The sequence below is a fragment of the Elephas maximus genome, chromosome 4, assembly GCF_024166365.1.
Source record: "Elephas maximus indicus isolate mEleMax1 chromosome 4, mEleMax1 primary haplotype, whole genome shotgun sequence".
Classification (NCBI taxonomy): Eukaryota; Metazoa; Chordata; class Mammalia; order Proboscidea; family Elephantidae; genus Elephas; species Elephas maximus.
Genome location: NC_064822.1, coordinates 97,091,386 through 97,107,173, shown reverse-complemented (window position 1 = coordinate 97,107,173; position 15,788 = coordinate 97,091,386). Strand labels below are relative to the sequence as shown.

The 15,788-nt window shown below is 36.3% G+C and overlaps 1 protein-coding gene across 7 annotated transcripts in view; it reads right to left on the bottom strand.

Moving 5' to 3' along the window:
* Positions 1-1,537: 1,537 nt before the first annotated feature.
* Positions 1,538-15,788, bottom strand: part of PPHLN1 (periphilin 1) — a 160,911-nt gene continuing 146,660 nt past the window's right edge. For all 7 annotated transcript variants that reach the window (XM_049882851.1, XM_049882847.1, XM_049882845.1 and 4 more), the window contains one exon: positions 1,538-3,364. In XM_049882851.1, the coding sequence (XP_049738808.1) occupies positions 3,170-3,364 (195 nt within the window). In that variant the 3' untranslated portion in view covers positions 1,538-3,169. The remainder of the gene's footprint in view (positions 3,365-15,788) is intronic.

Here is a 15,788-nt window from a genome sequence, read left to right as displayed (position 1 = left end):
AAATCAGCATTCATTTTGGCAGTGTAGCAGAGTCCTTCTTTAATGGGATCTGGTCTCATCTTCTTTCAAGAGGTTCTGGATCTGTGAACTGGCTCAGGGCTAGGAAGTAGCTGAGGGACCATGAGAAATCAACATTTTTAGCAAGAATAATAAATAGGTAATGTTTTTACACTGCATTCTTAAGAAAGAGTAAAACTTCAACCATTCAAAACCCTGCACATTCTGCTCTCAGCTACCTTTGCCCACCGTCACCTCCTATCATCTTCCCCCACTAGCTTCTGTCATGCTAGCCCGTACCCTTCCCTCCTCTGGACGTGCAATACTACCCTTCTCCGGCTGAACAAATCCTATTCCTCCAAGACTCAGGTCAAATGTCACTTCCCTTGTGAACCCATCTTAACAAATATGAGTACCTACAATATTGTAAACTGTGCTAGGAACTGGGGCCATAAAGACAACACATTCCTGCCCTCAAGGAGTTACTATTAAATTACAAAGGTGTAAAATTTTAATTCTACAATCCTCTGAAATTCACAATCACCCAAGTATTGAGCATCACTGTGTGTCAGGAAACCCTGGTGGCACAGTAGTTAAGTGCTACCACCACTAACCAAAAGGTGGTTCGAATAGTTCGAACCACCAACGCTCCCTGGAAACTCTGTGGGGCAATTCTACCCTGTCCTATAGGATTGCTGTGAGTTGGAATCGACTCAACAGCAACAGGTTTTTTGGTTTTGGTTACTATGTGTCAGGCACCATCTAATCTTGTTTAACTGCGTTCTCAGAGATCAAGACTCTGTAAGTCATCAGAGTTAAGTGTTCTCAATTCTCAATCTTCCTCCTGTCCTGCTGCAGAGTAGGTAAACTGAATAAAAAAAAATTAAGGAGTAATCTTAAAGAGTAATAAAGGCTACGTTTTAGCAAAACTTAAGCCTGTTGAGATAAGAGAAAACACAATCTAATTATTTAAATCTGGTTGTTTTATTTTGCACTTTTAAAATTCACAAAAAGCTTTACAATATCTGTTTTCCCCCTGTTGATCATCAAGGCATTATGTTAAGACAATGAAAATTTTATCACATCAATTGAGAATACTTTGAAAAAGAATGGATAATTTACAAACAAATTCCTTTTATCAAGAACATTTTGCAAAATGGTACACATCTGAACTTATCTATCCTAAAATCAGACTTTAAAAAGCTTTAAAAAAGAAACAAAACAGATTTAACACTGACGAGCCTACCAAAATAATGCTGATGGCAAGCTATAAACAGCTTTACTTTTTGAATATAGCTTCGGAGGAGGGGAAAAGAAGAAATTATCCGTTGACCCTACATTTAAATGCATCTGTTGTTAATAAAACTTCTCTAACGAATTTCAGCAAAGTGAACAACCCCTGTGACTCTATGGTAGTTTCTCAAGTTTTATTTTCAAACTTGTGACATCTTGTCTAAATGAACTGAATCCTGGAATTGGGCGGGGAGAGGGAAGGAGTTCAGTACTTTCTTAGTCTTTCCAAAGTTAACAAAATCACTGCTTGCATTAGGGAAGAATATCAGAGATATTTTATGCTTTATAAAAATTAGATAAATACAACATCTAAATGGCAAAAATAAAAATTCAAGCTGGTCTAATTTAGGAAACTTTAAAAAATAATTGTTACCCTCAGTTTTTAAATTTGTGGAATGGGATAATACATATTTTGAGGCATCCATTATAGGATGTGTTAAAATTACTTACAGTGCTATTCCTACTTTTAATATAATTTCTTTTTTCTACTCTGGGGTAGCTCTTTTAGATACTATCAATAAAAACAGAGGTCACTAAAAATAATGCCAGAATTCAAGCATGAAGAGAGTGGAAATGGAAAGAGAATGGGAGGGTAATGAAACTGGGTAGTAATAACAAACATGATTTTTAAGGTTTCCTCACTAACTAATGCCACAAAATGATATATTTTGGCTAAGTGCCACCGGGCTGCTGGAAGTGATCAGGAAATGAGCAGAATATCCTCATCTTCAGTTAGATTCTAACTAACCTGTGATTTGGACAGCTCACTCATGAAGTACTGTTTACACAGACTGCTGATCAACGGGTAAACTATGCTGGGTTTACTGCCTATTTTGTTTCTTTCAAGAACACTTTCAAAGGGCTAAGAACCTCTAAAACGGGCAGCAGAAAAAGGAACTCACTGGACTACAAACAGAGATTAACAAGTGAATAATCTGTAAATGGCTTAATCTTGGGTATAGATATTATCAATTATCTTATTTCTTAAGATGGAGAATATGGACCTATGGAAAAAATAAAACTCTACTCTCCCATATCCTCTAAATTTTTCTTTGTCAATTAGAAGTCTTTTGAGAAATCTAAAACTTTAAAATATCCCTCATCTTTCATTTCAAACTGCCCCTTTTCTGTTAGTCTTGAATATGATATTATGTAAGACTCACACATCAGTGAGAGTAGTCGAGATTATTTTAATAGAAGACACTGAGTAAATTTAGTTGGTTAAAAAAAAAAATTTTTTTTATCCCGAAGTGTCTTTTAGAGATTTAAGTGTCCTAATTTTATCACTGAATGGAAATTATTTTAAAAGCAAATATTCTCTAAAATGTCTTTAGTTTATTTGGACAATACATATTAACACATTAAAAGTTACAAAGGCTAAGATAAGTAAGCAACAAGTTAATAAAATCACAACTCAGAATTCTAACATTTTCACATGGTATTGTTCACTATGAAATCCAAAAAGACTACTGATGTTTAAGTGGAATGATCTCCAACTTGTAAACTACAGTCCTGTGACCAAACAAATGACCAAGTACTGTGGAAGACTACGGAACACGAGTAAGCACAGAAAGCTGTTCTCCAGGACTGCTTTTTCAAAGTTTGGAAAATTAATCGACACATCATTTTAGGAAAAAAAAAAAAAAAAAAAAAGAAGGGGGGGGAGTACAGATTAGGGGGGCTCTACATGTAGATAAAAAAAATCTAATTAAAATATCTTAAACTATTTTAGATGTTTTTTTGATATTGGAAATGTGGTCAACTATCATAAAGTATTTCTCTTCATTGCAAAAATTCCATATATTAAGGATTTACACAATCCGGGGGGTGGGGGGAAGGGGGTACCTAGAAACATTCTTTTGCCTGAGCAAGAAATCTTCTAAAAAGGCTCTCCAAAATCCTGCCTAGAGGTGTCATACTCTGCAATGAAATGCTTGAGTTCTTCAACGCACCGCTCACCTATTTCATGTAAATTCTGCCTCAAGGCAAACTGTATAGACTTTTCTAATGAAGGATCTTTTTCAATCAGCATTTTCACAACCATCCCGAATGTTTCACAGTCTTGTCGGTAAACCTAGAAATGTGAAATATATTCTGGTTAGCTAATAGTGAAAATAATTAGCCAAACACTTAGTTGACTCTGTTGTCTTATGGTACTGAAGTCTAAAAAGGAGATGCAGTAATACAGCTGAACCTCTCTTGTCCCTCAAAGGTCACTACTGCCAAAAAAAAAAAAAAAAGGCCATTTAAATCTATGTCTTTTGAGATTTGCTGACAACTTGAAATGAGGAGAAGAACATTCACATACCACATGACTGAATTTGGAAGGTTTGGCACTGCAACTGTATCAGTATCAGGCAATCTACTAAAAGGACATCAGACTTGAGCAAAGAACAAAGGCTTGGGAAGGCACAGCAATGGCTCTGTTCATTTATTTTTTTGGAAGAAAAATATTTCTAAGCCCCAAACTTCAGGTTCTCTGTTTGAATGTGAAGGTATTTGGGGAAAAAAAAGTTCCATGTTTATAAATATTTAACAAGAGTTAAAGCCACCAAAGGAGCCCTGATGGTGTAGTGGTTAAAGTGCTTGGCTACTAACTGAAAGGTTGGCAGTTCAAACCTGCCAGCTGCTCCGCAGGAGAAAGATGTGGCAGTCAGCTTCTGTAAAGATTACAGCCTTGGAAACCCTATGGGACAGTCCTACTTTGTCCTATAGAGTTGCTTTGATTGAAATCAACTCTATGGCAATGCATTTGGTCAAGGCAGGGTTAAGATCAAAACAACGTTTATATACACACATAAATACAAACACGCATATACATCTATACCCATATATATGTGTGTGTGTATATATGTATTTTTTAAACTTCAATATATATATTTAATTTGTATCAGTGGTAAACTGGTATCTCCTCTCCAAAAATTGCTAAGTGTCCGCCACACTAAATGTAATTCTCTTATAGTCCCAAATGTACTTAAGACTTTGATGCCTTTTTTCATACTGTTATTCATGGCTTTGAAGAAAAATTACAGTTAAGTCTCCATCCAAGTTAAAAGAAATACAATTTATCTGACTTAAAATATCTGTTAATTTTCATTTTTCTAATTTCATTAAAAAAATAACATTGTTTATTCTCTAAAAAATTATTTAGTTCATTTTGAAAAACTAGCATTTACAAGCTTTTGGAGAAACTGTTTGGCTTATGATAGTTTCTCAAATGCCTGCTGGTAGTTGTTGGGGTGGTTGTGGCTGTGTGTTTTTTTTTTTTTAATGTCTACAATATTTGTTTTTGATCTCTTAAAAATAATTATTTAAAAGGGCATTTATGCAAAGCCAATAGCCAACATCATCCTAAATGGAGAGAGTCTGACGAGGATACCCTTTATCACCACTCTTATTCAACACTGTGCTGGAGGTCCTAGCCAGAGCAATTAGGCTAGATAAAGAAATAAAGGGCATCCAGATTGGCAAGGAAGAAGTAAAAGTATCTCTATTTGGAGATGACCTGATCTTATACACAGAAAACCCTAAGGAATCCTCAAGAAAACTACTGAAACAGAAGAGTTGAGCAGAGTCTAAGAATACAAGATAAATACACAAAAGTCAGTTGGATTCCTCTACACCAACAAAAAAAACATTGAAGAGGAAATCACCAAATCAATACCATTTACAGTAGCTGCCAAGAAGATAAAATACTTAGGAATAAATCTTACTAGAGATGTAAAAGGCTTATACAAAGAAAACTACAAAACACTTCTGTAAGAAACCAAAAGAGACCCACATAAGGGGAAAAACATACCTTGCTCTCAGACAGGAAGACTTAACATTGTAAAATGTCTATTCTACCAAAAGCGATCTATACATTTAATGCAATTCCAGTCCAAGTTCCAAAGACACTTTTTAATCACACGGAGAAACAAATCACCAACTTCATATGGAAGGGAAAGGAGCCCCAGATAAGTAAAGCATTACTGAAAAAGAACAAAGTGGGAGGCCTCACTCTATCTCATTTTAGAAGCTATTATACTGCCACAGTAGTCAAAACAGCCTGGTACTGGTACAAAAACAGACACATAGACCAATGGAACAGAATTGAGAATTCGGACATAAATCCATCCACATATGAGCAGTTGATATTGACAAAGGCCCAAAGCAGCTAAACGGGGGAAAAGACAGTCTTTTAACAAATGGTGCTGGCATAAGTGGATATCCATTTGCAGAAAAAAAAAAAAAATGAAACCAGACACATACCTCACACCATGCATAAAAACAAACTCAAAATGGATCAAAGACCTAAATATAAAATCTAAAATGATAAAGATTATGGAAGAAAAAATACGGACAACGTTGGGAGCCCTAATACATGGCATAAACAGTATGCGAAACATTACTAACAATGCAGAAGAGAAACTAGATAACTGGGAGCTCCTAAAAATCAAACACCTATGCTCACCCAAAGACTTCACCAAAAGAGTAAAAAGATTACCTACAGACGGGGAAAAAGTTTTTAGCTGTGACATTTCTGATCAGCGCCTGATCTCTAAAATCTACATGATATGTAAAGACTCAACTACAAAAAGACAAATAACCAATTAAAAAAATGGGTACAAGATATGAATGGGCACTTCACTAAAGAAGACATTCAGGTAGCTAACAGATACAGGAGAAAATGCTCACGGTCATTAGCCATTAGAGAAATGCAAAGCAAAACTACAATGAGATTCCATCTCACTCCAACAAGGCTTGTGTTAATCCAAAAAACACAAAATAATAAATGTTGGAGAGGCTGTGGAGAGACTGGAACACATACACTGCTGGTGGGAATGTAAAATGGTACAACCACTTTGGAAATCGATTTGGCACTTCCTTAAAAAGCTAGAAATAGAACTACCATATGATCCAGCAATCCCACTCCTCAGAATATATCCTAGAGAAATAAGAGCCTTTACACGAACAGATATATGCACTCCCATGTTCACTGTAGCACTGTTTACAATAGCAAAAAGATGGAAGCAACCAAGGTGCCCATCAACAGAAGAATGGATAAATTATGGTATATTCACACGATGGAATACTACGCATCGATAAAGAACAGTGATGAATCTGTGAAACATTTCATAACATGGAGGAATCTGGAAGGCATTATGCTGAGTGAAATTAGTCAGTTGCGAAAGGACAAATATTGTATAAGATCACTATTATAAGAACTGGAGAGATTAAACAGAGAAGAACATATTCTTTGATGGTTACGAGAGGACGGAGGGAGGGAAGGAGGGAAGGAGAGGAGTATTCACTAATTCGATAGTAGATAAGAACTAGTTTAGGTGAAGGAAAAGACAGCACACAATACAGGAGAGGTCAGCACAACTGGACTAAACCAAAAGTAGTTTCCCAAAGAAACTGAATGCCAGTGTAGCAGGGGAGGAGGTTTGGGGACCATGGTCTCAGGGGACATCTAAGCCAATTAAAAAAATAATAAAATCTACTAAGAAAACATTCTGCATCCCACCTTGGAGAATGGCGTCTGGGGTCTTAAATGCTAGCAAGCGGCCATCTAAGATGCATCAATTGGTCTCAACCCACCTGGATCACAGAAGACTGAGGAACACCAAAGACACAAGGTAATTAGGAGCCCAAGAGACAGAAAGGGCCACATAAACCAGAAACTACAGCAGCCTAAGACCAGAAGAACTAGATGGTGCCCGGCTACAACCCGATGACTGCCTTGACAGGGAACACAACACAGAACTTCTGAGGGAGCAGGAGAGCAGTGAGATGCATACCCCAAATGCTCATAAAAAAAAACAAAAACAGACTTAATGGTCTGGCTGAGACTAGAAGGACTCCAGTGGTTATGGTCCCCAGACCTTGTGTTAGCCCAAGAGAGGAAGCATTCCCAAGGCCAATTCTTCAGACATGGATTGGACTGGACAATGGGATAGAAAACGATGCTGGTGAAGAATGAGCTTCTTGGATCAAGTAGACACATGAGATTATGTTAGCATCTCCCGTCTGGAGGGGAGATGAGAGGGCAGAGGGGGTCAGAAGCTGGCAGAACGGACAGGAAAAGAGAGAGTGGAGGGAAGGGGTGTGCTGTCTCATTAGGGGGAGGACAATTAGGAATATATAGCAAGGTGTATATAAATTTTTGTAAGAGAGACTGACTTGATTTGTAAACTTTCACTTAAAGCAGAATAAAAATTAAAAAAAAAATTATTTAAAGAAGAATATTAATTAATTTTGGCTTTTAGTCCTGGCTGGTAAATTATACTAAATTCTTTTCCTTGTTCTTCAAAACCACTGACATGCTTCCAAAGAAATTTAAAGGACAAGTATTTCCAATGACACAGAAATATATAAAACCCCTAGCTGCCTTCCCCATCTCAGCCCTAATACAGAGGCATGCACACACACATTTTCCTAAATAGTGATGAAATTTACTCATTATAGCCATAAAGTTTAATTCAGCAATTTAAACCCACCATTTATCCCAGTTTATCCTAAGGTTTACATGACACAAAACTGGTATTAACACTCCAGTGCAATACAGCACATGACTGGCCTAGCAAACACACAGTACCTAAGTCAAGCCAAAGCAGTCCCCATGGAGGAAAGTCAGAACCATGATGTTTCACAGTCTTACCCAACCCACCCAGTGCCATCGAGTCGATTCCGACTCATATTTCACAGTCTTAGTGGAGGTAAATTCCTTACCAAACCAGTCAGCCCACATAATAGCAGCTTTCTAACACCAACCACAGGCCTCAGCAAAGCACTTTGTGGGTGGCCTAAATTTTGTAGGCTTCGTTATAGCAGATGTACTAGATGAGGATAATGTTACACTGTGGATTAACCTACCAATTCTTTAATGTAAATCTGCTACTTTACCTAAATTGTAATTCTTTCTTTAGCATATTTAGAGAATATAAACATGCTATGGATTTGCATATCAAAAATAAAGCCATACTCAAATGCATTCATACATCTATTTAAACCATAAACAACTGTCACTCTGGAGACAAGATAATAAAAATACTTAAAGTTTGTGTTTTTTTTTAATTGTAAGTTCTTTTTGAATTATTCATTGAAATAGACACATTTTGCACATTAGTTAGCAAGAACAACCAGAACTGCAGGAAGCAACACAATCCTGTATTACAGAGTAAATTTTTAAAAAAGACTTCTTAAAATGCACTGCCTGGGCATTAAACAGGAAATAATTAATTTTATGTTAAAGGAAGAACCTCACCCTCCAACATTTTATAAATAAAATTCACAGCTGTCAGAAACCTATTTCCGAAATCTGTTCCACAGTAAACTCAATCCCAAAACAGGAAGGGTGTAGTTATCTGTAGCAGAGTTTGTTTGCTTACGGTCCCTAGCTGGAAATGCATTAATAATCTTCAGATTTGATCTCTACAGGCCACACAGGAAGGTTTTTTGTTGTTCTTTTTTTCCCCTGCTTGGACTTCATCAAAATGAGAAACAGGTTAAAGCATGGGTGGAGCTCACACAAACTGCCTAGAAACAGTTAAATTTACCAGCATAATGAAAACACTATTCAAATGGGGTTTCACATAGTCCTTAGAGTAATTTGTGTTAACAGTTAAATTCTCACGAAGTACTTCCAGGAATAAAGGAGTATGTTAAAGTAAGAAACTATCAAGGCTTTTTACTATTAATTATACTGTCAGGTAACTATAAAAATAGTATCTGGGTAAAAAATCCTCAACAGTAAGTTTATTCTATCTAAAATTACTTGTAATACCATAAAACACGTCTAAAATATATTTTACCCCTTATCTCTTTTCCCACAAAAAGAGAACCCCAAAATTAAGACAATATAAGTTGTTAAAAGAATTTTCATTTCAGACAAATCATGTTCAACATATGCATTACAATTCTGTAGGAGTAGTCTGATGGAATGATGGAGATATACAGCTATGCTATCTAATACAAGTGGCTACTTAAATTTAAACATATATGTATTTATCTTAATATTTTACCTATAATTTATATTAATATTAGGAGGTACCTGGTTAACTACAAGCCAGTCAAAAGAACAGACAGACGCACATGTGCACGTGGGCACACACATACAACCTTAAAGAGTTGAGGAATCAAATGAGAACATTATTGTCTCTATTATTGATGCCTCATCATTCCGTAAGGAGCCCTAGTGGCGTAAAAATTAAGCCCTTGGCTGCTAACTGAAAGATCAGCTGTTCAAACCTACAAGCCTCTCCTTAGGAGAAAAGACTTGGAGATCTACTCCCATAAAGATTACAGCATAGGAAACCCTACAGGACAGTTCTACTCTTTCCTATAGGGTCACTATTGAGTCGGAGTCTACTTGATGGCACAGAACATCATTTTCTTTATCTGAACTCATCTGGTTGAAATGCTACAAGTCCTGTTTCAGGAGGGCCATATCCTAGTAGGAGAGATGAACACAGGCAATTAAAACACTGCACACAGAAGACATTTAGATGCAGAAGGCAGAACAGAGAAGTGGTTCCAAGACCACACTTGCTGAGATCAAATCCTGACTCTACTACTATGGTAGACTGAATAATATCCCCCGAACCCCCAAGACGTTCACATTCTAAGTCCTAGAACTTATGTTACCTCACATGATAATAGGAATTTTACAGATGTGAATAAAATTAAGGGTTTTTATATGGGGAGATTATCCTGGATTATCCAGATGGCCCGATGTAATCATAAGAGTCCTTATAAAAGAGGAATGTAGGAGGGTCGGAAAAAGAGAGTTGTGATGATGGAAGCAGGGGCTGAATGGTATGCTTTGAAGATAGAGGAGGGGCCTTGAACCAAGGAATGTAGGTGAACTCAAGAAGCTGAAAAAGGCAAGGAAACAGATTTTCCCCTAGAGCCTCCAGAGAGAGTACAGCCAGTAAATGGGCCCAATAAAACCCATTTCATTCTTCTGACTTCTAGAATGGTAAGATAATAAATTTGTGTTGTTGTAAACCACTAAATCTGTGGTAGTTTGTTACAATAGCAATAGGAAAGGAATATAACTACTTACTAGTTTTGTGCTGGGGACAAATTACTAACCGAGATTTCAACACCATTCTATCAGTGATTGACAGATCCAGCAGCAGAAAATCAGTAAACATATAGTTGAACTGAACAGAATTATCAATCTAACTGGATCTAACTGACATTTATAGGATACTTTACCCAACAACAGAAGAATATACATTCTTCTCAAGCTTACATGGAACATATACCACCAAGAATGACTACACTCTGGGCCATAAAACACACCTTTACAAATTTAAAAAGAATAGAAATCATACGAAGTACACTCTTAGACCAGACCACAATGGGATTAAACTAGAAATCAATGACAGAAAGACAGCTGGAAAATCCCAAAATACTTGGAACAAAACTCATTAAAATAATAACATATTTCTAAATAACACACAGGTCAAAGAAGATCTCAAGAAAAAAATTTAAAATATCTTGAATTAAATAAAAATTAAAGAATAACTCATTAAAATTTGTGGGATACAGTGAAAGCAGTGCTTAGAAGAAGATATATAGCACTGAATGCATTTATTAGAAAAGAAAAAAGATATAAAATAACCTAAGCTTTTACTTTAGGAAGCTAGATAAAGAAAAGCAATTTCAGCCTAAAGCAAGCATTAAAAAAAAGAAAAAAATTAGAGCAGGTATCAATGAAACTGAACAGGAAAATAGAGAAATATCAATAACAGCAAGCTAGCTTTTTTAAAAGATCAGTAAAATTGATCAACCTCTAGCAAGCCTAACAAAGAAAAAAAAAGAAGAGACAAATTGTTCCTATCAGAAAAAGGGGCCATCACTACAAATCTCATAGACATCAAAAGGATAAAAAAGGACTCAATGTCCACAAATTTGGTAACTTAGATGAAATGGATCGATTCCTTGAAAGACACAAACTATTAAAACTCACACAAGGAGAAATAAGGAATCTGAATAGGTCTGTATCTGTTAAAAAACTGAATCGACAATTATCATATTTTTATGCAAATACAAGACGCCTTCGGCATTTGTTGGCCACGCCCCTCCACAACTTATTTTCACAGGCACCAGTATGTCATTTTTACATGTTGCTGTGAAGAAAAATCAGCATAGCCTGCTTGCAAGGAGGGCGCAGCCAGCAAACAAATGCAGAAGATGCAACTTATTTGAGAATAAATACAGTAATAACCTTTCAAACAGAAAGCACCAGATGAGGATGGTTTCACTAGTGAATTCTACCAAACATTTAAGAAAGAAACTATACCAGTTCTCTACGATGCCTTCCAGAAAATATTGAGTCTTTAGATCTACTTTGATTTCTTTTATTACCATTTTGTAGTTTTCTTCATATAGATCTTGTATATATTTTGTAGATTTACCCTAAGTATTTCTTAGGTATAAATTCTTCCCAACTTGATCTATTCAACACAATCCCAATCAAAATCCCACCAAGTCAGTTAATGGTTGACTGACAAACTGATTCTGAAGTTAATATCGAAAGTCAAAAGACTTAGAAGAGCCAACACAAATATTGAAAAAGAATAAAGTCAGAGGGCTGACAGTACCCAACCTCAGGACTTAAGGCAATTCAATAGAGAAAAGACAGTCTTTTCAACAAATGGTGCTGGAACACCTGGACATTCAGATACAAAAAAATGAACCTTGACATGTACTTTATAACTTTCACAAAAATTAACTCAAAATGGACTATGAACTTGAAAGTAAAATGCAAAACTATAAAACGTTTAGAAGATCACATATGAAAACATCTAAGTGACTTTGGTTTGGGGATGACTATTTAGATACAACACCAAAAAGCAAGACCCATGAAAGAAAAAAGTGACAGCTGGATCTCATTGGAACTAAAAACCGCTCTGTGAAAGGCACTGTTAAGAGAATGAACAGACAAACCAGACTAGGAGAAAAATATCTGCAAAACACATATCTGATAAAGGACTTATACCCAAAATATACAAAGAACTCTTAAAATTCAACAATAAGAAAACGATTAACCCAATTACAAAATGGACAAAAGATCTGAATAGACATCTCACCAAAGACATACAAACAGCAAAAAAGCATAAGAAAAAATGCTCCCCTACAACTGAACAAAGAGAACAACAAACGAAACCCTCAGGCACCAGGAGAAAACAAATCATAAAAATTAGTGCAGAACTAAATGAAATGGAAAACAGAAAAACAATTGAAAGAATTAATAAGACCAAAAGCTGGTTCTTCGAAAAAAATCAATAAAATTGATAAACGATTGGCCAAATTGACAAAAGAAAAACAGAAGAATAACCCGAATAAGAAATGAGTGATGTTACAACCGACACAACTGAAATTAAAAGAATCATATCAGATTACTATGAAAAATTGTACTTTAACAAATTTGAAAACCTAGAAGAAATGGATGAATTCCTAGAAACACACTACATACCTAAACTAACACAGAGGTATAACAACTAAAAAGACCCATAATAAAAGAAGAGATTGAAAAGGTAATCAACTCCCAACAAAAAAAGCCTGGCCCGATGGCTTCACAGCAAAGTTCTACCAAACTTTCAGAGAAGAGTTAACACCACTACTATTAAAGGTATTTCAAAGCAAAGAAAAGGATGGAATACTCCCTAACTCATTGTATGAAGCTAGCATATCCCTGATAGCAAAACCCGGTAAAGACACACAAAAAAAGAAAATTACAGACTTATATTGGGTTGGGATCCCTCATGAACTTAGATGAGAAAATCCTCAAAAAAATTCTAGCCAACAGAATTCAATAAATAACATATCAAAAAAATAATTCACCTTGACCAAATGGGATTCATATCAGGTGTGCAGGGATGGTTCAACATTAGAAAAACAATGTATTCTACCACATAAATAAAACAAAAGACAAGGATCACATGATTTTATCAATTCATGCAGAAAAGGCATTTGACAAAGTTCAATACCCATCCATGATAAAAACTCTCAACAAAATAGGAACAGAAGAAAAATCCTTCAACATAATAAAGGGCATTTATACAAAGCCAACAGTCAACATCCCTAAATGGAGAGAGCCTAAAAGCACTCCCCTTGAGATCAAGAACCAGACAAGGACACCATTTACGAAAACTCTTATTCAACATTGTGCTGGAGGTCCTAGCCAGAGCAATTAGGCTAGATAAAGAAATAAAGGGCATCCAGATTGGCAAGGAAGAGGTAAAAGTATCTCTATTTGGAGATGACATGATCTTATACAAAGAAAACCCTAAGGAATCCTCCAGAAAACTACTGAAACTAATAGAAGAGTTGAGCAGAGTATAAGAATACAAGATAAACATACAAAAGTCAGCTGGATTCCTCTACACCAACAAAAAGAACACTGAAGAGGGAATTACCAAATTGATACCATTTACAGTAGCTGCCAAGAAGATAAAATACTAGGAATAAATCTTACCAGAGATTTAAAAGGCTTATACAAAGAAAACTACAAAACACTTCTGTAAGAAACCAAAAGAGACCTACATAAGTGGAAAAACACACCTTGCTCATGGATAGGAGGACTTAACGTTATAAAAATGTCTATTCTACCAAAAGCAACCTATAATTTAATGCAATTCCAATCCAAATTCCAAAGACATTTTTTAATGAGATGGAGAAACAAATCACCAACTTCATATGGAAGGGAAAGAGGCCCCAGATAAGTAAAGCATTACTGGAAAAGAACAACGTGGGAGGCCTCACTCTACCTGATTTTAGAACCTACTATACCACCACAGTAGTCAAAACAGCCTGGTACTGGTACAACAGACACACAGACCACTGGAACAGAATTGAGAATTCAGACATAAATCCATCCACATATGAGCAGCTGATATTTGACAAAGGCCCCAAAGCAGTTAAATGAAGACAGCCTTTTTAACAAATGGTGCTGGCGTAACTGGATATCCATCTGCAAAAAATGAAACAAGACCTTTACCTCACACCATGCACAAAAGCAAACTCAAAATGGATCAAAGACCTAAATATAAAATCTAAAACAATAAAGATCATGGAAGAAAAAATAGGGACGTTAGGAGCCCTAATACATGGCATAAACAGTATATAAAACATTACTAACAATGTGGAAGAAAAAGTAGATAACTGGGAGCTCCTAAAAATCAAACACTATGCTCATCCAAAGACTTCACCAAAAGAGTAAAAAGACTACCTACAGACGGGGAAACAGTTTTTAGCTGTGACATTTCCGATCACCGCCTGATCTCTAAAATCTATATGATACTGCGAAAACTCAACTACAAAAAGACAAATAACCCAATTAAAAAATGGGCAAAAGATAGGAACAGACACTTCACTAAAGAAGACATTCAGGTAGCTAACAGATACATGAGAAAATGCTCACAATGATTAGCCATTAGAGAAATGCAAATCAAAACTACAATGAGATTCCATCTCACCCCAACAAGGCTTGCATTAATCCAAAAAATGCAAAATAATAAATGTTGGAGAGGTTGTGGAGAAACTGGAACACATACACTGCTGGTGGGAATGTAAAATGATACAACCACTTTGGAAATCCATTTGGCGCTTCCTTAAAAAGCTAGAAATAGAACTACCATACGATCCAGCAATCCTACTCCTTGGAATATATCCTAGAGAAATAAAGATCCTTTACATGAACAGATATATGCACTCCTATGTTCACTGCAGCACTGTTTACAATAGCAAAAAGATGGAAGCAACCAAGATGCCCATCAATGGATCAATGGATAAATAAATTATGGTATATTCACACAATGGAATACTATGCATCAATAAAGAACAGTGATGAATCTGCGAAACATTTCACAACATGGAGGAATCTGGAAGGCTTTACGCTGAGTGAAATTAGTCAGTTGGGAAAGGACAAATATTGTATAAGACCACTATTATAAGAACTGGAGAAACAGTTTAAACAGAGAAGAAAATATTCTTTGATGGTTACGAGAGGGGGCAGGAAGTAGACAGTAGAGAAGAACTACTTTAGGTGAAGGAAAAGACAGCACGCAACACAGGCAAGGTCAGCACAACTGGACTAAACCAAAAGCAAATAAGTTTCCCAAAGAAACTGAATGCTTTGAAGGCCAGTGTAGCAGGGGCAGAGGTTTGGGGACCATGGTTTCAGGGGACATCTAAGTCAATTGGCATAATAAAATCTATTAAGAAAACATTCTGCATCCCACTTTGGAGAGTGACGTCTGGGGTCTTAAACGCTAGCAAGCGGCCATCTAAGATGCATCAATTGGTCTCAACCCACCTGGATCAAAGGAGAATGAAGAACACCAAGGACACAAGGTAATTATGAGCCCAAGAGACAGAAAGGGCCATACAAACCAGAGACTACAGCAGCCTGAGAGCAGAAGAACTAAATGGTGCTCAGCTACAACCGATGACTACTCTGACGGGGAACACAACAGAGAACCCCTGAGGGAGCTGGAGAGCAG